General features: G+C 39.2%; 1 protein-coding gene across 21 annotated transcripts in view; it reads left to right on the forward strand.

Moving 5' to 3' along the window:
- MPHOSPH9 (M-phase phosphoprotein 9) overlaps positions 1 to 24,835 on the forward strand; it is a 71,642-nt gene that overhangs the window by 41,276 nt on the left and 5,531 nt on the right. For 17 of the 21 annotated variants that reach the window (XM_049101547.1, XM_049101551.1, XM_025473704.3 and 14 more), the window contains 10 exons: positions 7,033 to 7,080; positions 8,221 to 8,285; positions 9,670 to 9,771; positions 16,699 to 16,833; positions 17,698 to 17,873; positions 19,146 to 19,289; positions 20,151 to 20,271; positions 21,062 to 21,165; positions 22,060 to 22,307; positions 22,586 to 22,654. In XM_049101547.1, coding sequence (XP_048957504.1) covers positions 7,033 to 7,080; positions 8,221 to 8,285; positions 9,670 to 9,771; positions 16,699 to 16,833; positions 17,698 to 17,873; positions 19,146 to 19,289; positions 20,151 to 20,271; positions 21,062 to 21,165; positions 22,060 to 22,307; positions 22,586 to 22,654 — 1,212 coding nt within the window. Of the gene's footprint in view, positions 1 to 7,032; positions 7,081 to 8,220; positions 8,286 to 9,669; positions 9,772 to 16,698; positions 16,834 to 17,697; positions 17,874 to 19,145; positions 19,290 to 20,150; positions 20,272 to 21,061; positions 21,166 to 22,059; positions 22,308 to 22,585; positions 22,655 to 24,835 lie in introns of those variants that run through there. The other 4 variants (XM_049101550.1, XM_049101560.1, XM_049101552.1 and 1 more) reach the window with 3 other exon arrangements.

A 24,835-nucleotide genomic window follows, 5' to 3' on the forward strand; every position in this document is an offset into this window, starting at 1 on the left:
GAGCCCTGGTTCCTTTAAGTGGAAAATGATATTTAGAAATGAAGATCTAGCACTGGGTATGTTCATTGCCACTGGGATACCATTGTTTGGATCTTAAGATTTTATGTATTTATTCATGAGAGAGACAGAGAGATAGGCAGAGACATAGGCAGAGGGAGAAGCAGGCTTCCTCTGGGGAGCCTGATGCAGGATTCAATCCTGGGACCCTGGAATCACATCCTAAGACAAAGGCAGATGCTTAACCACTGAGCCGCCCAGATGTCCCTGTAATGCTGTTTTGAGCTGAAATTATTATTATTATTATTTTTTTTTAATTTTTATTTGTTTATGATAGTCACAGAGAGAGAGAGAGAGAGGCAGAGACACAGGCAGAGGGAGAAGCAGGCTCCATGCACCGGGAGCCCGATGTGGGACTCGATCCCGGGTCTCCAGGACCGCACCCTGGGCCAAAGGCAGACGCCAAACCGCTGCGCCACCCAGGGATCCCTTGAGCTGAAATTATATTAATGTTGCCATTAATGTTGCCACTTATAACACTTTCTTCCTTTGCTTTTATCGTATCAAATATTTTAAGCATAGGGAAAAGTATACAGAGTAATATACAGAACAAACACATGCCACCGTGTGTAAAAGCACTTGAAATATCCCCTACTATTCCTTTCTCTCCTACCTGCTATGCTGAATATACTCTTGGTTTTCTCCATGCATTTCTACTTTTGCTCCACATGCATGTGGCTGAAAACAATACATAGTAACATTTGATGTGTCCTTAAATTATATATGAATTGTATTGCACCACTATTTTCCTGCAACTTGTTTTTTTTTTCTTAAGTAGGTTCATGTCCAACATGAGCATTAAACTCATGACTGCAAGATCAAGAGTTTTAGGCTCTATCAGTGAGCTGGCCAGCTGCCCCTCCTGCAACCTGTTTCTTCGCAGCATTGTTTCTAAGATTTACCATGTTGATATATGCAGTTTCTATTCAACTGCCTCCCCAATGCCCCATTTCTGATCATCCCTGCCTTCCAGGGAGTGACTAATCTGAACAGTGTGAATGTCTTCCCATGGCTGTGTTTTTATACCATTACATGTGTATGTATGCTTAATCAGTGTTGTTTGGCATTTTTTTTTAAGATCTTATTTATTCATGAGAGACACAGAGAGAGGCAGACATAAGGAGAGGCAGGCTCCAATCCCAGGACCCTGGGATCACGACATGAGCCAAAAGGCAGACATTCAACCACTGAGCCACCCAGGTGTTCCCTTGTTTGACATGTTGTGGAGCTTTTTATAAATGCTGTCACACTGAATTTACTATTCTACAACTTTTTTCATTGGTAAGATTTATTCAAGCAGATACATTAGCACAATTTCATTTGTTCTCATCCTTGTGTAGTACTCCACTCTGTGAATCTTCCCCAATTATCTATTTTCCTGTTGCCAGTTTCTTTTTATTGCCATTAAGAGCAACAGTGCCATGAACATTCCTAAACAGGTCTCCTTACACAGACCTGTGCAGGTACCTCTAGGATATTGTTCTAGTTACCAGAGTCTCAACACAGATGACCCCAAAACTGGACATATTCTGCTTATGGACTCATTAGTCTCAGAACTTAGACTGGACACAGCAGGACAGCTTGTGTCTGCTATGCAACATTTAGGACCTCGGCTAGAAAATCAAAGGCTGGGGGCTGGTTGTTGATGGTGGCTATCGACTAAGGCTGCATTCCTTCTCCATTTGGGTTAGTTTGGCTTCTTTGAGGCATGATGCCTGAATGCCATGGATCAGTGTCCTGAAAGAGTGTTCTGACAGCTATACTGCCTTTTTTTGACCCAACCCTGGAAATCATTCAGCGTCATTTCTGTCATATTACATTTGTTACATAATCTCAAAGACTGCCCAGGTTTAAGGGAAGAAAAAAGAGATATCACTTCTTTTTTTTTTTTTTTTTTTTTTTTTGAGATACCACCTCTTGATGGGAGTGTGGCAAGATTCTGGAAGACCCTATGTGAGCACAAATTGCTGCTCCCATTTTGGGATTTAGTCTGTCACATGAGCCTGTGTTCCTATGAGTGCAGTGGCTGGGACACAGAATATGAGCACTGTCATCTTCATTAGGTATTGCTAAATTGCTCTCTGAAATGGTTGTGCCAGTTCATTTTCCCACCAGTAATGTATGAGAATTCTTGTTTTCTAAATTATTTCCAATGCTTGGTATTGTCAGACCAGACCTCTTAATTTTTGCTGTCTGATTGATGTGAAGTGGTTAATATGTATTGCAGTTCACTTCTCTTTGCTTGATTTGCATTTCATCTGGTGTTCTCTTTTATAGGGTACAAGTTTCATATTTTAATGTCCAAAATATAGTCTTGTTTGTTTTTTTTTAAAGGTTTTATTTATTTATTCATGAGAGACACAGAGGCAGCGCTAAACCGCCAAGCCACCCGGGCTGCCCTCTTTTATGTCTTGTTTTACAAAATCTTTTCCTACTCAAGAATCAGAAAATTAATCTCTTACATATTGCCTTCTAAAATTATATAGCCTTGCTTTATACAATTAGGTCTTACGACCACAGATTGCCTCTTATATGTGGTGTGAGATAGATACTGAACTTGATTGTTTTTTCAAATGCTTAGCCAATTATCATAGCATCAGGTTGTTGTTGTTGTTGTTGTTGTTGTTGTTTTAGCATCAGTTTTTTTTTAAAGCTCATTTATTTAAGCAATCTCTATACCCGGTGTTGGACCTGAACTCATAACCCCATCGTCGAGAACCATATACTCCACCAACTGAGCCAGCTAGGTGCCCCTGACAGCACCTTTTTTTAATAGAGTATCTCTTTCCCTACTGACTTTTTTTTTTTTTAAGGTTTTATTTATTTATTTGAGAGAGGGGGAGAGAGAGAGAGAGAGAGAGAGAGAGGATGATCAAGGGGAATAGGGAGAGAAGCAGGCTCTGCACTGAGCAGAGAGCCTGATGCAGGGCTTGATCCCAGGACCCCAGGATCATGACCTGAGCCAAAGGCAGATGCCTAACCAACCGAGCTACCCAGGTGCCCCTTCCCAATACCGACTTTTAATGCCACTTTTGTTATATATCTTTCCTAGGTGAGTCTGTTTCGGGGCTCCCTTGTCTGTTTCATTGGTTTGTTTATTTGTCCCTGAATTTATCATCTTAATTACTAGCATTTTATAATGAGTTTTGATTTTTGATATAGTGCTTCCTTAACTTTTTTTGTCTCTTAAAAATTATTTTTGCCAATTTTTCACCCTGTTTTATTTCATGTAAATATTACTGTTGGCTTATCACATTTTATTTAAAAAAACAAACAAACAGCTACTCTGCTTTTGGAGTGCCTGGCTGACTTAATTGGTGGAGAATGTGATTCTTGATATCAGGGTTGTAAGTTCAAGCCCCACTTTGGAGGAAGAGATTACTTAAAACAAAGCAGGGGTACCTTGTCACATGCTCTTCCAGCTGAGCCAGCCAAGTACTCCTATATCTTGATTTTTTAACATTATCCATAATTCTCATGAATGAAGGTTTAGGTCTTTCACACATCATTTGACTAAGAGTATAGAATTCTGGGGTATATTTTCTTCCCAACAGATTTTTAAAGATTTTAAGGATTTTGTTCCATTCTTTTATGTTGCTATGAGAATATGCCTGATGATTCTCCCTTTCTCTCCTTGTCCCAGTCCTGTGACTTTTTTCTTCTTTTCCCCCATTTTTCTTATTTTGAAAGCTTCAAGCCTACAGAAAAATTGTACAAATGGTATGATGAAAACTTCTGTATATTCCTTGTCTAGTTCACCAGTTGTGAATATTTTACCACATTTGCTTTAGGTTTTCACAACATATAAATTTTTTCCTTTGGCTGAACAATTTGGGAGTAAATTATAGATACTGTGAGATTTTACTCCTCAGTACTTCAGTAGGTGTCTCCTGAGAATAAGGACCTTATCCTACATAATCTCAACATCGTTCCCACAATTTAAATTTAATACTGATGTATACTAGTATCTAATATACAGTCTATATTCAGATTACTCTAGTTGTCTAGATAATGTCCGTTGTAGATGTTTTGGTTTTTGCTTTTTAATTCAGACTACAAGAATCGCACATTGCATTTAGTAAATGCGTTTCTTGTTCCTTAAGAATGAGTTCAAAGCTCCTTCTGGAAGTTTTAGCTTTTTTTTTTTTTTTTTTTTTTTTTAATCCATGGTGTCCTTAAATTCCCTAACAATGTGCCTTTTTTTTAATAAAAGATTTATTTATTTATTATTTATTTATTTATGATAGACCTAGAGAGAGAGAGAGAGGCAGAGACACAGGAGGAGGGAGAAGCAGGCTCCATGCCATGAGCCCTACGCAGGACTCGATCCCGGGACTCCAGGATCATGCCCTGGGCCAAATTTGGGCAGGCGCTAAACTGCTGAGCCACCCAGGGATCCCCAACAATGTGCCTTGATATAGGTCTTTTTTTCATTCATTGTTGGAGGTGTAGATTCTTCCAATCTGGAAACCAGTGTCCTTTGGTTCTACAGACTTGCTAATGTTATTTTTCTGCTGATTTCCTTCCTGCCTTTTCTGTTCTTTCTTTGGAACTTTCATCAGTAGATGTTGTTGCATGGGTTGATTTTCAAAGACTTACGTATGGTTTAGTTTCTATCATGGCTTCTTTGTTTTCTATCTACTTGTTTTAGTATTATATTTATTTTCTGTCTCATTTTTAGTTATTCTAATAGCTGTTCCTTGCTCTCTAATTGCTAGGTTTTCATTGCTTTCTGGTTTTGTTTTATGAATATATCACTAATTTCTCTGAGAATAAGAGCTTTCTTTTAATACTCTCTTTAGTTTTGATTTATTATTTCTTCTTCTTATTTCTTCTGAGTTAACCTTTCAGCTTGAAGTCAGGTTCATATTGAGTATGTTTGCTTTTTTTTTTAACGTTGGTTCTTTTCCTATAGACTCACATTTAAGTGGCAGGCAGTCAAAAGCCATTTGGAGAGCCTGCGTGTACAAATGGGACCTATTTTCTGGTAGCCTTTACTTAAAAGCGATTGTAGAGTGACGGACCAGCTGTTTGGCTAGGGAACCTCCAGATGTGGTTATGTAGAAGTTTTTGTTTTTGTTTTTTTTCTTGGATTGTTTGGTTTTCCCAAGGAAGAGTCTTCCAGTCTCTCCTTTGGGACTTTACAGTCAAGCTCTGGTGGCTGGGGATAGGGAGCCAATTTTATTTATTTATTTTTGAACTTTCCTTAGTTATCGTTCCTTATCCATTTGCTTCCCTCACCTGTTATACGTGGGTTTCCAGAGTTGCATTTGTCTCTCATTCACATTCCCAGTGTCCTGTTGCCTGGCTGGGCAGCCCACTGCTGTCCGGGCTCTAACCACTCAACTTAAGGACCTTTAACCAGCTCCCTTTGGTCAGCCTGTCCTTCTACCCTATCTATTTACTACTGGACCTAAGATTCAAGTGCTGAGCCTCTCAGGGTTACGAAGATACCAGCCTGCTTACCATTAGCATCCTGTATTCAGGCCTGATGTAGGCACTGAAGCTTATAGCCTCCTCTGCCTTGTTATATCTTTATTGAGATCTCTGTTGTGCTTACCTCTTGATTTATCTCTGCCTCATTGTTAATTTAGTGGGATCTTGGGATAAAAAGAAAATTCTTTGAATCTGTCTTTTTTTTTTTTTTTAAAGATTTTATTTATTTATTCATGAGAGAGACAGAGAGAGAGAGAGAGAGAGAGAGAGGCAAAGACACACAGGCAGAGGGAGAAGCAGGCTCCATGCAGGGAGCCCGACACGAGACTCGATCCCAGGTCTCCAGGATCAGGCCCTGGGCCAAAGACAAGTGCTAAACCCCTGAGCCACCGGGCTGCCCTGAATCTGTCTTAAATCTTTATTTTTTTTTTAAATTTTTATTTATTTAATGATAGTCACACACAGAGAGAGAGAGAGAGAGAGAGGCAGAGACACAGGCAGAGGGAGAAGCAGGCTCCATGCACCGGGAGCCCGACGTGGGATTCGATCCCGGGTCTCCAGTATCGCGCCCTGGGCCAAAGGCAGGCGCCAAACCGCTGCGCCACCCAGGGATCCCTTAAATCTTTAATAAGAAGTCTCACATATATGTATTTTATTTTTTATTTTTTTATTTTTTTTGTATTTTAAAATAAATTACCTAATTATATTAGACTTAGAATTGTGCCTTTACTCTGTGGAACTAATTTATCAAAAAGAAGTATACAAGAAAGAATGTAAACTTTAATCTTTTAAAATACTGCTTACTTAAAGGGTTTTTTTTTTTTTAAGATTTTATTTATTCATAGAGACAGAGAGAGAGAGAAAGAGGCAGAGACACAGGCAGAGGGAGAAGCAGGCTCCAAGCAGAGAGCCTGACGTGGGACTCGATCTAGGGTCTCCAGGATCACGCCCTGGGCTGCAGGCGGCACTAAACTCTGTACCACTGGGGCTGCCCAAAAGGTCTTAATTGATAATAGTTTTTGTCTTTATTTTGAAACAAATTCAAACTGAGAGAAAACCTGCAAGAACGATCCTATTCCTTCTACCTAGGATCACAGTTGTTAACATTTTGCCATATTTGCTTTGTCACCTCCCATATATGTATGTTCACACGTGTGTTTTTTTTTTCTTGAAGCATTTGAGAGTAAGTTGTAGATGTTATGCCCCTTTACCCCTATCTTTTGGTATGTATTTCCTAAGCAAGGGTCTTCCATGTATAGTCACAGAACAAATCAAATAAAGAAATCAAATATGCAATTCACATCCAAATTATAATTTTATAGCACTTTTTTTCCAGTCCAGGATCCAACCTAAGGTCATGCCTTACATTCATGGCTTACATTCTTTTTACCTCTTTAGTCGCCTTCAATCTGGAACAGTGTTAACCTATTTCAAGACCTTAGAATTTTTGAAGAGTACAGGCAGCTATTTTATAGACGGTCTCTGAGTTGACATTATAATGTTTAATTTTGTGGTACATTTCTTTGTTTTTCCTTATAGCTCTTAGGAGAATATGAATCCCTTGGAAAAGAACATGAAAGAGTAAAGGTAATAATGATTCATGTTCTGAGCTTCATGGAGGGGCAGAAACACTGGGTTGGAAATGAAGAGGGCTGACCTGTGCTATTTATACCCCTCTGTTCTTCTGATCCTCCATCCCCATCCAGCTGCTTGAGTTAGATCACTCACTTCTCTATCAGTATTTTTCTTTTCAAACATTTGCCCACTTAAGTCTTAAATTTTTGGATGTGTTAACAAATATTGAATGGCTATTTGAGATGAGTTGAGATGAAATTTTTGGAAGAGTATAAGGTATGATACTGATGCAAAAAATTACTAAATAATATTTAAATATAAAGTTTTTTTTATAAAGTTTTTTTTAAGCATTTGCTTTTTGTGGGGTTGAGTTTATTGATTATGTGTGATTTTTTTAATGAAAGTTTGGGAACTACATATTTGAATTCAGTGAAACCCCACAGTAATGCTGTAGGTGGTGTCCAAAGTATTTCTGTTGTATAAAATTCAAGGTCGTGTTAAAAAAAAAAAATTCAAGGTTGTGGTTGTTCACAGCATACAGGCCTGCACAGCTGGGCAAGTGGGTGGGCATGTGTGTATGCTGGGGTCTCAGGAGTCAATCAGCACATCTCACATCTCACTGGCCAGGTATCTGTTTTGCCATTTACTAAAGTTTTAGGCAAGTTGTGGCTAAAACATGTCCGTTTTAACACTGGATTGCTTGTAATCGAGCAAGGCACAATAGGCTGTACCTATTTGACAAGGATGTATGTATGGCTGTTTGTATAAATCAGTGTTTTGCTCTCATTCTTTCCCCTTGAATTATGTACTCTCTCCCGTGGTTAATGCTATATTTGCTGAGTATCTGCATAATTTTCTGTGTAGCTCTCTGGTGTGGCCTTTTTTCTTTTTTTTAAGATTTTATTTATTTATTAGAGACACAGTGGGGTGGGCAGAGACACAGGCAGAGGGAGAATCAGGCTCCATGCGGGGAGCCTGACATGGGACTTGATCCCAGGTCCCCAGGATCACGCCCTGGGCTGAAGGCGGTGCTAAACCACTAATTCATGGGGGCTGCCCCTGGTGTGGCCTTTGATTTGTTTCATATTGTGTATTTTAAAAGAATACATCCTGAATATTTCAGTTATTAAGGTTTTTCCTTTATTTTCATAGGATACATTAAATACAACTGAGAACAAATTGCTTGATGCACATACTCAGATTTCTGACTTGAAAAGGTAAAATGTATTATCTTACTAATAAGGTAATTACGCCTCCTTTTAGCATTTAAGTATGTGTCCATACTGAACGCAATGAACAGAAAATTTTTCTTGAGGATTTTTAGGCACTTAGAGATCATATTTTATGCTAATCTTCCCCTGACCTGGAAATACATTTGATTTTAGCCAAAGAAGATTTTTAAATGATTATTTTGGTGGTTGTATTGAGAAGTGTGCATTTCCTGAGATGTTCTGTGTTTTGTCAGCATAGCAAAATCTAAATGATACTAAACCATTGAAAATCAAAAAAAAAAAAAAAGAATTTTAAGAAGCAGTCTAGTCTACCGAATTATATTTGTGCTCCCAAAAGAAAACAGCATTCACACCAACTTTATGATCATCTACTTTTTTAAAAACCTGGTTTGGGGACTATATTCATGATTTGATTTACTTAGATAAAAACAGAGTCATAAATGGTCCCTATGCAAATGGTTGAATACTTCTAATTGGCTTTAGAGCATGTTTCTGTATTTGTATTTGGAGATGTGTCCTTATTTGGCAATTTTATTGCACTCCTCAGGACTTCCCACTGGGGAGAGTGTGAACACTGGCCTTCTTATCTGCTCAGATCTTTTCTGTGATGCATTTTCTGTGATAGCTTCCTTATGAGATTGGCATAAAGTGTCAGCCTGTTAGAGCTGTTCTCAAACCTTCCTTGCAGCAGGGTAGGCAAGAATTTGAGTTTAAAAGATGAGACAAAGACATATGCAAAGTCTAAAAAACAGAAAGAATGCCAGCTAACCTCAAAACAATTAATTGGCCAGAGTCTTAGTTTCTGTGGGTAAACTTGAAAATAGGCTTTTATTCTGTGCATAGCACAGATGAGGTAAGCTGCCTCTAGATAGCTGTTCAGGATAGTTTAGCCTCTGTGTCTTAAAAATTAGGAAGTCTTTACTGGCTCTTATATTAAATATTTATATATCTCCCTTTTTTGTGAAAACATTATCTACCATATTTAGAATTAAACATGGTAGAATTGCAGTTTATTTGAATACTTGTATTTATTTTATTTTTTAAATTTATTTATACCACATGTTTTGGTCTGTAGTCAGATTTGTACTTTTTTTTTTTAACTTGACTAGTCCATTTGTTGTTTCCTTTTCCTTCAGTTGTAGTATATGGAATGCTTCTTTGTAGAGTTTAATGTATTTGCCTTTCAGTATATGTTCCAATTTGTTCAGCTTTTTATCGATTATTGGGGCATTTTATTATGAAAGCAGGTTTACCAACCAGCAGTTCTTTTGTCACTCCTTTTCTAGGAGGGTCTGTTAGATAAGTAATTTGTAGTTAAGCTATTCTAAATTTATTGTGTACTTAATTTATCTCATTCCTTTTGAATTAGAATAATTTCAAAACTTGAAGCTCAGGTCAAGCAAGTGGAGCATGAAAATATGTTAAGTCTTCGCCATAATTCTAAAACTCCCATGAGATCCTCACATGCCAAGTAAGTTATTTTGTTTAATCTCCATAAAGCTAGAAATAGGTGCACCCTTTTATTGTTTAAGTCATAAGGAGTCAGAGTTAAGTGTCATTATAGAACTTATATATGTAAAAGCATCTAATTATGGGGCGCCTGGCTGGCTCAGTCAGTGGAGCATGAGACTCTTGATCTTGGGGTGGTGAGTTAGAGCGCCACGAGGGATGTAGAGCTTACTTAAAAAAAAACAAAAAAAAACCATCTAATTATTAGATATCATAAAAACTCTCATGCAGAAGCATTTGCCAAAAGGCGGAAATAGAATCAGATTGGGGTAAAGAGACCTGAAATGTTTTCTTTGTTGACTCTACCCAGCTGTGTGACCTTAGGCAAATCACTTAATTTTTTTGGAGTTCAGTGTTAGTATCTGTAAAAACGAGGACATTGGGCTAGAATATCTCAGAAGGTCTTGTAGCCCCTAAATTTCAGAAATAATATTCCTTTTTTTTTTTTTTTTTTTAAGATTTTATTTATTTGAGAGAGAGAGAACATGAACAGGGAGAGAGGGAGAAGCAGGCTCCCTCCTGAGCAGGGATTCCCTACACAGGGCTTGATCCCAGGACTCTGGGTCATGACCTGAGTCAAAGGCAATGACTTAACCTACTAAGCCACCCAGGTGCCCCTATTTGTATGTTAATGAGCAGACCTATGAAGACAAATCTTCATTAGGTTGTATGGATTTTTCATTTTAGTTTTTTTAGTTATTCAAAATTAGCTTTGCTATAATCTCAGAGCATTATCTTGATACATTTATAGAGTAGGGTTTTTTGTATTAGTTTTTACTATGATTTTATAAAGTATATTAAATGAGTAGATCATAAGGTCATAATACTGATGTGTATCAGAAAGATTGTTAAATTGTAACCTTTCTAAGTCATAATTGTCAAATGAGAAACTTTCTCTAGATCTTTGTTCATTAACCTTAAGTTAGAACATAGTGAATTATTTAAAGAAAAAAATTTCATAAGTTACTGAAATTGAACATTTGAGAGAGAACAAGAGTGGGATGAAATTGGGGTCAGGGAAGGCCTTTCTGTGGAGGTAACTTGTAAGCAAGGAGGTAAGCCCTGTGATGTGTTGGTGGGGGAGGCATGAGGGAAGGAGATGTTCAGGCAGAGAAATGAGCTTTATTATGTCCTTAAGTAGGAAAAGGCTTAACATGTTTAAAGAACCTGGAGGAAGCTTGTGTGACTGAATATCGCCAGCAAGGGGTAAAGTAGCTCCAGGTGAAATCATGGATGGTCATATATCACTTTCTAAGCCATAGTCAGGAGTTTGGATTTTACTCCTAAATCTTTTGGGAAGCCTTTGAAAGGTTTTATGTGATAAGATTAGGTCATCTAATTTCTTTTTTTCTTTTTTCTTCCTTTTTATAGAGAGAGTGAGAGTGTGAACGGGATGGGAGGGACAGAAAGAGTGAGATAATCTTAAGCAGGCTCCATGCTCAGTGCAAAGCCCAATGCGGGGCACAATCTTGTGACCCTGAGATAATGACCTGAGCTGAAATCAAGAGTTGGATGCTTACCTGACTGAGCCATCCAGGCACCCCTGATTTCTATTTTTTTAATGCACCTGCCATGGGGAGGAGATGAAGAGGAAAAGGAGAAGCAGGCACACTAACTAGGCAATTGTAGTGTTAGGAGAGATGGTGTTTGCTGGGTGGTGGCCATAGAAATGGACAGATTAGAAGGGTCTGAAAGAGATTCCAGAGGTAGAATCTGCAGAACTTGGTTAAGAAGAGAAGAAAGGGGGCAGCCTGGGTGGCTCAGTGGTTTAGCGCCACCTTCAACCCAGGGCATGATCCTGGAGCCCTGGGATCGAGTCCCATGTTGGGCTCCCTGCATGGAGCCTGCTTCTCCCTCTGCCTGTGTCTCTGCCTCTCTCTCTTTCTCTCATGAATGAATAAATAAAATCTTAAAAAAAAAAAAAAAAAGAGAAGAAAAGAAGGTGTCCCATAACATCTTGGTTTCTGTCTTGAGCAACTCAGGGTGCCGTATATTGAACTAGGGAAGAATTGAGAAGAGTAGACCATGGGATATAAAGATTGGAATTTCCATTTCAAATATTTTAGTTTGAGATTCATACGAATTCCAAGTGGGAATCAGGCAGGTGATTATAAATTTACATTTGGAGCTCAGAAATAAGGTCTTAGGCTAGAGTTAGAAATTTTAGAATTATCATTTTGTAGTGCTTGAGTGTGGGATATATGATAGGTGTATGGTGGATATATGATAGGTTGTGTGGGATGAAGCTCTGAAGAGCCCTGATGTCTTGATGTTGGGGGCAGAAGGATTAGGCACAGGAACCTGAGAAAGAGTTGCCAGTGTGCTAGGAGGAACCCTAGTGGTGGCCAGTGGTGTGGACGCTGCTGAGAGAGCAGATGAGGGGACTGGCGACCCTTACGTATGCCAGCTAGGGCTTGATGGCCTGGAGAATGGTTTGCATGAAGGAGCAAATGTGAACATCCATTGAGAATGTTGTATAGAGTGAGTGAAAGCAACCTATATGTCTAACAGCTGGAACATTTAATCTATTGTGATACTGGGGATCCCTGGGTGGCTCAGTTTAGTGCCTGCCTTCCGCCCAGGGCATGATCCTGAACTCTCGGGATCGAGTCCCGCATCGGGCTCCCTGCATGGAGCCTGCCTCTCCCTCTGCCTGTGTCTCTGCCTCTCTCTCTTTGTGTCTCTCATGGATAAATAACATCTTTTTTTTTTCTTTTTAAGATTATATTTATTTATTCATGAGAGACACAGAGCAAGAGCAAGGCAGAGACCTTTGATCTCAAAAGCAGGTGCTAAACCGCTGAGCCACCCAGGGATCCCCCAATAAATAAAATCTTTAAAAAAAACTAATATATTGTGTTATATTTATGAATGATGCTATATAGTGTCATAGTGCATACATTAGATCAGGAATTGATGAGCACAGCCCCCAGCCCCAAATCCAGCCTATTGCCTGTTTTTGTAGGGCCTATGAGCAAGGAATGGTTTTTGTATTTTTAAATGTTTGGGAAAAATCAGAGAATAGTATTTCATATATGTGAAAATTATATGAAGTTTAAATTTCAGTGTCCAAAAATAAAGTTTATTCATTTACCTATTAGCTGGCTGTTTTGCATAACAGCAAGTTTGAGTACTTGCAACAGAGAACCATCTGGCCTATAAAAACCTATTTATTAAAACAAAACAAAAAACCTATTTATTATCTGATGCTTTATGGGGAAAATTTGCCAGCCACTGAAGTTGATTGTTCACGTGATTTAATCTTTCTTTTTAATATTTATTTATTTATTTTAGAGAAAAAGTGAACATGAGTGGGGGGGCAAGATGGAGAGGGAGAGAGACTCTCAAGTAGACTCCATTCTGAATGTGGAGCCCAATGTGGGGCTTGGTCTCACAACCATGAGATCACAACCTGAGTTGAAGCCAAGAGTCAGATGCTTAACTGTGTCAGCTCAGACGCCCCAATGTGGTTTAAGCTTAAGAACATAATTTGGAACAACATGGGGTACCTGGGTGGCTCAGTCGGTTAAGCATTTGCCTTCTGCTCAGGTCATGATCTCAGGGATTGAGTCCTATGTCGGGCTCCCTGCTCAGTGGAGAGTCTGCTTCTCCTCATTCCTCTGCCCTTCTCCCCCCTCACGTGTGGCGTGATCTCTCTCTCTCTCAAATAAATAAAAAAAAATTTTTTTAAAGATTTTATTTATTTATAATAGACATACAGAAAGAGAGAGGCAGAGACACAGGCAGAGGGAGAAGCAGGCTCCATGCCGGGAGCCCGACGTGGAACTCGATCCCGGGACTCCAGGATTGCACCCTGGGCCAAAGGCAGGCGCCAAGCTGCTGAGGTACCCAGGGATCCCCCATAAATTTTTTTTGTTTTAAAAGCAACTTGAAACAATAAAACCAGTTGCAGGAGAAGTAGGATACTATTTATATTGACTTTGGCATGCAGAACATATTTTATAGGTTCATACATAACAACATGTGTGGAATGCTGAATACAAATTTAGTGAAAGTGGTACCTTAGCACTTACACTAGGGTAATGATATCAGAGGAGTGATATTGGAGAGGTACACAGGGGACTTGAATTGTACCTGTTAATATTCTATTGTTTATTGAAATAAAGCAAACAGGGGATCCCTGCGTGGCTCAGCGGTTTAGCACCTGCCATCGGCCCAGGGCATGGTCCTGGGGTCCTGGGATCAAGTCCCGCATCGGGCTTCCTGCATGGAGCCTGCTTCTCCCTCTGCCTGTGTTTCTGCTTCTCTCTGTGTGTTTGTCTCTCTCATGAATAAATAAATAAAATCTTTAAAAAAAAAAAAAAGAAACAGAGCAAACAAAGTTGTATAAGCAGATGGTTGGTGCATGAGTATGATCTGTATGTCTGCATGCTTGAAATATTTTATATTTTAAATGAACAGGAATCAATAAGGGATTAGTATCTAGGATATAAAGAACTATAAGTCAATAAGAAAAAGGTCTCCTCAACAGAAAAATGATAAAATAAAATGAACAAACGATTCACAAAAAAAGAATTCTCTATATGGCTAATAGAATTGAAAGAATATTCCTTTTACTAGTAATCAGAAAAATGAAAATTAAAACAAGCATGGGATACCACTCACACCCTCAGACAGGTCAGGCCAGACTCCGGCTCTAATCTTTGTAAAATTTGGGAAAGTTGTGAAGAAATAGGACTCTCAAACTACTGGTTGGGCTGAAAATTGATAAACTCATTCATCTGGAGCATGATTTGACAATATCCTGTAAGCCTGACAATGTGTGCACCCCAAATTCCAGTTCTGATTCTGGATGTTTACCTCAAAGGAATTCCTACACCTGTTAATTGTAGCATTGTTGGAAGGTGATAAATTAGAAACTAAACATCCACGATCAGGAGAAAGGATCAGTAGTGTGTGGCATATTTGTACTGTGGGTAAATGACTAAAATGATACACCTGTCTGTGTTAATGTGGTGAAATCTGAAACATGTTGAATAGAAACAATAGCATTAAAAGGTTGTGTGTGTTACATGGACATAATTTAAAAAATACAAACAGCCATATGTACATAATCTTTTCTCTTACTATTGAAAACAAATCTGGTAAGATACTAGCATTTGTTAAAATTAAGTACTTGTGAGTGCTTGTAGTAGTCTTTGTAATTTTCTAAGAATGTTTGGGATGTTTCTTAATTAAAAATCGAGGGAAAAAGGGAGTGACTGGGAGTTGAAGATGAGGAAGGGAAGTTGTAAGAAGTTTGGCTGTGGAAGGGAGCAGAGAGAGGAAGACACCTGTTGTCTCCTGGTTTCTTTTTTCCCTCTCAAGTGTGATGTGAGGTTATCAGCTGACCGGCAGGGCTGGGTGAGAGTTTGAGAGAGCAGAGAAGGTGTAAGGGAGTCCTGTTGGAGAACCAGAGCTCGTTGATTACAGAAAGGTATGTTGTCTGCCAGTGTTAGGTGTCTATTGAGATGGTGATAGTGACTCTGTAATGTTAACACGGGCTACACGGTTGGGTGGCTCGCTTCCAGCAAAGCCCAAGTATAGGATTGTAGACATTCAGGAGTGAGACCACTATGTTCCTCCAGGCTTAGGTCTCTGCTGCCGGATGGGTGTAATGGAAGGTGAGTGCTGGAAAGGGGGTCAAGGCAGTAAGTGTGCACCACAGAGTAGGTAGAGGGAACTGGTCAAGCTAGAAGAGGGATTGATATGTAGAAAATGGTGAGGCCAGGGGAGCCTGGGTGGCTCAGTCTGTTAAGCATCTGCCTTTAGCTCAGGTCATGAACTCTGGGTCCTAGGATTAAGCTCCACGTCAACCTGTTCAGTGGGGAGTCTGCTTCTCCTTCTGCCTCACCCCCAACTCATGCTCTCTCTCCCTCACTTGCTCACTTTCTGTCTCAAAAAAATAAATAAAATCTTAAAAAAAAAGAGAGAGAGAAGAGGAAGAAAATGGTCAGGCCAGGGATCACAGGCCTTGGGGTCACAGTGCCTTGATGATACTTGAGCACCTGAGCCAGAAGAATCTTTGGAGTTGTGATTTCTTAAGAGGGTATGTTCTCTGGTGATGATGAAGTCCAGTGAGTATTCTCTGGTGGAGGAGGTGAGTAAGCAGGCGAGTAGAGCCCAGTTGTTGGAGAGAGGTCCAGGGTAGCTCCTCTGTGTGGACACTGAAGTTAGGAGGGCTGGAGAAAGTGGGAACCGTTCTAATGTCTGCTGAATGCCTGGTTCTTGCAGGATGTATGAGTCTCAGTTGGGCATGGTTTCCATAAGATGGGGGAAGTACTAGCCTAGAACTGTACTACTTAATATACTAGTGCCAGTCATTATGGGCAGCTATTAAATTTAAATTAATTAAAATTAAATAACATTTAAAATTTGGTTCTTCATTTCACTAGCCGCAGTTCAAGCGTTCAATAGCAGTATGTGACTCATGGCTATTGTATTGTTGTACAGATAGAAGAAGTTTCTTTTTTTTTTTTTTTTTTTTTTTTTTTAAAGAAGTTTCTTTTTTCACAGAAAATTCTCCTGGGCAGTGCTGGTCTGGGAAGAATGAGAAGGGCACTCTTGCTGCACCTCCTTAGCCTGAGCTGTGGATTGAGGATGAAGCATAGGAAGTTAGTTGGGGGTATTCAGAGCTGTGTAGATACAAGGATACCTTGACTGAGATGCAGAAATATGCCAAAGTAACAGAAACCTAAAATAACAGTTTGGTTGGATCTGAAAACCACAAGATAGAATTCATGTATCTAAAATAAGGTTGTTTTATGCAGTTTTAGAATTACTGTACAGATGTGTATATAACGTTTCAAAGCAGGTTGTTTTCTGTATGTGTTGGGCCTGACCTGAAGTATGAGCCCATAATGCCTTAGATCATTTCTCATTGTCCTAGCACACTGGCCACCTCTGACGTCAGCAGACGCAAGTGGCTGATACCAGGAGCAGAGTATTCTATCTTTACTGGCCAGCCTTTGGATACCCAGAATGATAGAATGGATAACCAGCTGGTGGAAACCTGCACTACTGGGTAAGGTAGCTTTGTCAAAGGTCGTATTTAGGATTTCTTAATGGTTTCATTTACATTTCAGTTGGTTTTAAATGTTCAGGAAGGTCTAAAGAGCCTTCTCTGTTGCCTCAATGTCTTACTTTTGAGGACCAGATTTTTATTTTACTTTAAAAAGCTAATGGGTGTAGGATACTTTCCTTTTAAAGACTATGCAGAGCGTCCCCTGCCCTGTGTTCCCAACACAGTGGTGTGCTGTGCATGGACTATCAGGATAAGGTGTTTGTTGATCCTCTTACCCTCTGGACAGCCCAAGCAACTATTACTCTAGAGCACCACAAAATTACAGTATTTCTGTATGTGCAAGGATGTGAAGAGAATTGAGAAGTACTGGTCTATTACCTGCAGGTTCAATTTTAGTTTATTTCATTGTAAAGAATACATCCTCATTGTGGAGTGTATTTGTTAGCTCTCATGTTATTCCCCTAACAAAGCTGGTGAATTCTGTATTAGCTCAGGCTGCTGTATTAAATCACCATAGACTGGGCAGCTTGAGTAAGAAACATTTCTTCCTGCAGGTCTGCATGCTGAGAGTCCAAGATTGGGGTGCTGGCACAGAGCCCACAGGTGAGGGCTCTCACCAAGGGTTCTTGGTGAGAGCCCTCTTCCTGGTTATATGGTCTTCCCTTGGTGAATGTGTGCAGACAGTGTTCTTGGATCTCTTCTTTTTATAAGGGCACTAATGATCTCATCTAAATCTAGTCACCTCCCCAAGGCTGAAACCTGCTAACACCATCCACTGAGGATTGGGGCTTCAACATACGAGGTTTTCAGGGGGACAGAAATACTCACTTCATAGCACAGTGTGTCTTACAATTATTATTTAAGGTATCATTCTCCTCCGGAAAAGGATTCTTCACCTGGAAGTTCACCAAGAAGCTTACTGAAAAAAAAACAAATAGAGACTTCAGATACACCAATCATGAAAGCTTTAAAAGAACTTGATGAAGGAAAAATATTTAAAAATTGGGGCACACAGACAGAGAAAGAGGACACCTCAAATAGTAAGCATTTTTCCTTTGTTTGATATAGAGATAATAGATTATAGATACCTTCCTCTTTGCCCCCAGTTTTATCACCTTCCTTATTAAGTCCTCTAGCTTGTAATTTATCAGTCATGACATAACATGTATCTTTTATACAAAGCAGACTACATATTACTTCTGATTAGTAAAGATTTATGCAGCATTCTTAAAAATATTTGGAAAATTTCTACATGAGTTTGTCTTGTCTCACATTGGAAAGTTATGACAGACATTTGGTATTCATAAAGTGAGATGTAATGTTTTCTACTGTCCCTTTCTTGGTTACTGAGCATCTCACAGGACAAGAAATATCTTTTTTTTAAGATTTAATTTTTTTTTTTTTAATTTATGATAGTCACACACAGAGAGAGAGAGGCAGAGACACAGGCAGAGGGAGAAGCAGGCTCCATGCACCGGGAGCCCGACGTGGGATTCGATCCCCGGTCTCCAGGATCGCGCCCTGGGCCAAAGGCAGGCGCCAAACCGCTGCGCCACCCAGGGATCCCTTTTTTTAAGATTTAAAAACGATTTTTTTAAAGTAATCTCTCTACTCAGCATGGGGCTCCAAATTAGAACCCCAAGATCAAGAGTCACATGCTCTTCCAACTGAGCCAGCCCCAAGATTGGGGTGCTGGCACAGAGGCCCCAAGAAGTAGCTTTATTTTATTTTTTTAAATTTTATTTATTTATTCATGAGAAACAGAGAGAGAGAGAGAGGCAGAGACACAGGCAGAGAAGCAGGCTCCATGCAGGCTCCGAGCCCAACATAGGACTTGATCCCGGGTCCCGAGGATCACACCCTGGGCTGCAGGCGGCGCCAAACCGCTAAGCCACCGGGGCTGCCCAAGAAGTATCTTTAATACTGTCTTTCTCGCAAGTGCAAGTCAGTAAGTATTTGCATCTTCTTGCCCTCCTGTGCTCACTTGATGGGGCCTGCTGATTACAATGTTAGCATCTTGGGTATTGCATCTCCAAGGCGGTATCTCTTAGTAAATAAATTAGTGACTTGCTTTCTAAAAATAATCTCTTGTGAAAAATCACCTTGCATGGCAATTGTCAACAGATAGCCAGAATGAATTCTTTATAAGCTCCCATATTTTCTTCAAACATTTTTTCATCCTTATGTATTTGCAATAATCATTCTTACCTGGATACTGGGTATTGCTTGCTTGGTATAATCATCTGTTAATAGAGGCAGGTAATCAAAGGTAGGTTTTTTCTGTTTACTTTTTAACAATTTGTCTGTTACAGAATTAGTGAATCCTCGGCAAACTGAAACATCAATCAATGCAAATCGGTCTCCAGAGAAATGCGCCCAAAGACAGAAGAGATTTAACTCTGCTTCACAGAGATCATCATCTTTACCACCTTCAACTCGTAAATCGAACACTCCAAGTAAGAGTTAGATGTATAGATCTCCCAACTCGTAAATCGAACACTCCAAGTAAGAGTTAGATGTATAGATCTCCCTGGCTGAAAGGAGGGGCATCCAAGCTGTGTGCACACGCCTCATGTTTTCTCTCTAACACCTACTAGAGACTACTCTGAGCCCCAGGGTCCCTAAATAGGATCTTATTTAATAATAGTATATCACCTGATTGCACAGATACTATGACTACAGGTGAAGAAATTTTAAGATTTAATTTAAAAATTAAATCTTAAAAAATATTACAATGAGATTTTGTGTGTGTGTGTGTGTGTGTGTGTGTGTCCAGCAAAATTTTTTTTGCAGCTTACACCACTTCACAGTTTTTGAGATTATTGACGACTATCTAAGTAAATATTAGTTCAAACAAATGAGGCTAGCCTGAAAAAGATGTTGCTTTTTATATATTTACCTTCAATTTCTTTAGGCAGTTATAGCTATGGTTTTAAAGGTTAAGCATTAGGTTTCTGTTTTCTTGATTTCCATTTTCAGAACGGCTGAAGATATTTGTATGTACCTGTGTTACAGGAATGTGCACTGGTGTTTCCATCTTATTTCCAGTCAGTTTCTAAAATCCTGAAAAACCAGTTTTGAGTCTCGAGTGCTGACACAGCAGTCTGAAACACTAAAATGTTGACGGTGGTTCCCTCTAGGTGTTGGGATTATGAATTATTTTTATTTTGGATGCTTTTGTTTATCTTTCAAAAAGTTTTACAATGAAATTGAATTCCATTAAAGTTACCAAAAAGTACTGTAAAAGGAAGTATGTTCTGCAATATAATGTATTATGTAGGAAAAAAAGAATATTTCCTCTTTGTTTTCTTCTGTAGCAAAAAGAGAGATTATGTTAACACCAGTGACTGTGGCTTATAGTCCAAAGCGATCTCCTAAAGAAAATTTGTCCCCAGGATTTAGTCATCTACTGAGCAAAAATGAAAGCAGTCCAACTCGGTAAGTTCTCTAAAATAGTAGAATAAAATATTTTATTATTGATTTTTTTTCTTTTAAGTGTCTGCTTATGCCTGTAGCTATCACTGATTTTTCAGTTGCCAGTGGGAACCCTATGGATTTAAATCATTTAAATGAATGTCATACTGAAAATAAAGTACTATAATACATGAAAACAGTTTTTAAACTATGTAAACTGCTACCCCTGAATTTAAAAACTGCCTCAGAGTCCCTCCAGCTTTTGGGTATAGAATGGTAATTGTTTTTTTTCCTGAAAAAGGTTTATGATACAGGGAAATTTTTGAGCCATTTGTACAAGAAAGTGGGCTGTCCTGGTATGGCCCTGTCAGTACACGTAAGTTTCCCTGGGTGCCTGAAAAAATTGTTCTCTCTCTGAAGCAGGTCTGCAGTGCAAGCTGCCATGGGAAGCCTTGGACACCTGCAGTGTGAGAGCTGGTAACCTGGCTCCCTCAGGCTCTTGAGAAATGACTTAAGCACATTGAACCTCAGTTTCCCCTTCTATAAAAAGGGATAGTACTTCCCTCCTATTTTATAAGGTTGTTAAAAAGATTGAAAGAGCTACTGTGTGGATAAATGTTTCAAGTCTCCAATATGTAAATGTAATTTTGTGTTAGGAAATATAAAGTTCAGTTTTAGAAAATTATATGACCAGCTTTTTTTTTTTTTAATACGTGAATATGTGAATTAAATGGATGCCAGCTCATCTTTCTAGTGGAGATAGGGAAAATCAATTAACATTTTTTTCTCACAAGCAACTTGCTTCGTTCAATAGATTTGATATACTTTTGGATGATTTAGATACTGTTCCTGTGTCTGCATTACAACGTACCAATCCAAGGAAACAACTCCAGTTTCTTCCTCTAGATGACTTGGAAGGTATCTTTTTCCTAAAAAAAATTATTAGTTATGGGTATAGTCATTCTTTTTGTGAATTTCAGGTATCTTTTCAAGGTCCTAAATATTTTAATATCCTGCACTTAAATAATTTCTGCCCAAGGACCTCTAAAATAAGCATTCGTGATGCTCATATTATGTGTCAATGTTCTCACTGACAAGCAATGTTAATGTTACTACTTACTGGGGCCATACTGTTCAGTTTTTCTCTTATATTCTGTAATTTCTGTGCAACTTAGGCGTTAGGTGATTTTTTTTTTCTTTTTTTTTTTAAAGATTTATTTATTTATTTGTGAGAGACAGAGAGAGAGAGAGAGAGAGAGAGAGAGAGAGACCAGAGACATAGGCAGAGGGAGAAGCAGGCTCCAAGCAGGGAGCACGATGTCAGACTCGATCCCGGGTCTCCAGGATCACGCCCTGGGCCAAAGGCGGCACTAAACTGCCGAGCCACCTGGGCTGCCCTCTTTTTTCTCATTTATCTTTTTAAGTTTAGAATAAAGTTACAAGAGAATGCATGTGACCCACTTGGGCAGGCCCTGTGACATGCTAGCTCTTCTCCATTGGTGTGGGTTTGTGTCCACTAGACAAGTGTTTAGCATTTAACTTTTTTTTCTTCAAGTTTATTTATAGTTCATTTAAGTTTACACACCTTCATTTAGGGAAGTTATACATATTGTTAAACTGAGGGCAAAGCTTGTAGAATTCTGTGGAGAAAAAGCACTGAGTAAATATGATTGTTGTGTCTCTTTCCATTCCATTTTTTTGGTATGTGGCAGCCCTTTCCAGAAAGTGAAGTTAGATAATTTAGATAGTCATGTATATGATCTATTAGGAAAATTGATTTAAAAAAAAAAGAAATTTCTTTTCTCTCGACAGAAAAAAAATATTCAGAAACAGCCACCGACATCCATGTTAATCATAGCTCTTCTCCCGAACTGTTGCCAAATGGAGTGAAGAAAGTGTCTGTGCGATCAGCCTGGGAGAAGAATAAATCAGTTAGCTATGAACAGTGTAAGCCTGCATCAGTAGCACCACATGGTAATGATTTTGAGTATACAGCAAAAATTAGGACCCTAGCTGAAACGGAGCGGTTTTTTGATGAACTTACAAAAGAAAAAGACCAGGTAAAAACAAACAAAAACTTAAACTTTTTTCTGACCTTAATGCTTGTGTCTGAGGAATAGTCAGAAGGGAATTATTGAGGCCAGCCATCTCAGGAAGTTACTGTGGATAGCAAACCAGAGCTGAGCTGGCCTTGCTGGTTAGGATGAAGGGAACTTATATGAGGGCAAGCTGGACAAGAGAATACTAGGCTGAAGCCTGTCCTTTCCATTCTGTTGCAGACTTCCCTGCCATGAATCAGAATTCTTCTGTTTTCATTTAATTTTTTTTGTGTTAATAGATTGAGGCAGCTTTGAGTCGAATGCCTTCTACCGGAGGACGGATCACTTTGCAGACGAGATTGAATCAGGTGAAAAGTCTTAGCTTGAATCTGGATTAGCGTTGTGACGCTGGCTAGTGCACCATTTTTCTAAGATGATGTTAATTTAGGCATCCTGAAGCAATTGGGCAAAACGGTTAACCTTTTAGGAAGTGTTTGGTGATTTAAGACTTTATTTAATTATTCATGAGAGACACACAGAGGTAGAGACATAGGCAGAGGGAGAAGCAGGCTCCCTGTGGGGGACATGGTGCAGGACTTGATCCCAGGACCCCGGGATCACGCTCTGAGCCAAAGGCAGACAGCCAACCACTGAGCCACCCAGGTGCCCCTATAATATATTTTAGAATGGCATGCTGGCTTTCGGGGGTAAAAAGTGATTTTTACCTTTATACCCTTGAAAAAGACGTTCATGCCACTATGCGATATGCCTTCAAACAGATTTTACATTAAATTAATCCTCTCACATTAAAATGTTCCTTTTTGTATTCATTTTTTCCTCCCCAATATCTAATTTATTTCTCAGTTCCTTTCCGTTTAGTAAATATGTGAAACAGTTGTGCTTTGCACCTGGAATCGCTGTAGAGGTTAAAAAGAGAAATGTGATTCCATTACTGAGCAGGAGATGGTGCAGGTGAAGCGGGTCATGTACATTTCTTTTAGTTGCTTTTCAGAGAGAAATAAAATACACGAAACCATGGGACTTGCAAAATCACTTTTTGTAACATTTAATTAATTAGTTAATTTAAAGATTTTATTTATTTATTCATGAGAGAGAGAGAGATACAAAGGGGAGAAACAGGCTCCATGCAGGGAGCCTGACTTGGGATTTGATCCTGGGTCTCCAGGATCATGCTGTAGGCTGAAGGCAGCACTAAACCGCTGAGCCACCCGGGCTGCCCTTTTTGTAACATTTTAAGCATAATAGCAAGGATAGGTCTCTTATATCACTGCGTGTTTTGGCCTTTCAGTGCTTTAATTTCAGGAAAAGTTCATTTTCAGATTGGTCTGTGATAGCAGAAGGAAAAAAAATGCAAAGGAAACAGCAGCGGTCTTTTCCTAGGGCCTATATGCCTAACTTCTCCTTAAGACTGTAAGTCTCTTGGGATGCCTGGGTGGCTCAGCGGTTGCCTGCCTTCGGCCCAATGCATAATCCTAGAGTCCCAGGATCGAGTCCCACATTGGGCTCCCTGCATGGAGCCTGCTTCTCTCTCTGCCTATGTCTCTGCCTTTATTTCTGTGTCTCTCATGAATAAATAAATAAAATCTTTAAAAAAAGTCTACTCAGTATAAGACTCAACACATGAAGCTCTTCTTCCTTATTGGGAAGACAGAAGGAAAACTTCTGGATATTCAGATTCTAAATTTATCTGATACATTTGTTTAATATTTTTTATGTAATGGTTGTAAGCTCTTAACTTAAAAGGCAGTAGATTCTTTTTTATGATTTATTTATTTATTCATGAGAGACGCACACACAGAGGTAGAGAGATAGGCAGAGAGAGAGAGGAGCAGGCTCCATGTAGGAAGCCCGAAGTGGGACTTGATCCTGAGACTCTGGGATCATGCCCTAAGCCAAAGGCAGATACTCATCCGCTGAGCCACCGAAGCATCCCAAAAGGCAGTAGATTTTATTCATACATGTTAAAGCTGTTTCTGTTCGGTAAGGAGACCAGTGACAGAAAAAGGAACTTGAGAATTCTTACTTATGATTCATAAGTGAAAAAGGTAAAATTGGGCAAAAAAGATGAAAAATGTTCAGCCTCACCAATGAGTAAAAAAAAATACAAATTTGAACAAAAGCATCATTTTAAAAGATTTTTTTATTTGAGAGAGAAGGAGAGAGGGCATGCAAATGTGTCAGGAAAGGGGCAGAGGGAGAGAATCTCAAGCAGACTCCCTACTGAGCTCAAAGCTGGACATGGGGCTTGGATCTCATGACCCTGAGACAGTGACCTGACCTCAAATCAAGAGGCAGATGTTCAACGGACTAAGCCACCCAGCTGCCTCCAAAAGCATCATTTAAAACCAAACCAAACAAAAAACTATTACTTAGGCAGGTATTTAAATGTGTGTGTGCGTGCACACACACACGAAAATATACCCAGGATGGAGAAAAGCATATTCTCATATATGGCAGGTAGAAGAGGAAATTGTCACAAACTTTCTGGAGTATAGTTTAACATGTATCCAAAGCTTTAGAATACTTGT

Source organism: Canis lupus, chromosome 26, assembly GCF_003254725.2.
Source record: "Canis lupus dingo isolate Sandy chromosome 26, ASM325472v2, whole genome shotgun sequence".
NCBI lineage: Eukaryota > Metazoa > Chordata > Mammalia > Carnivora > Canidae > Canis > Canis lupus.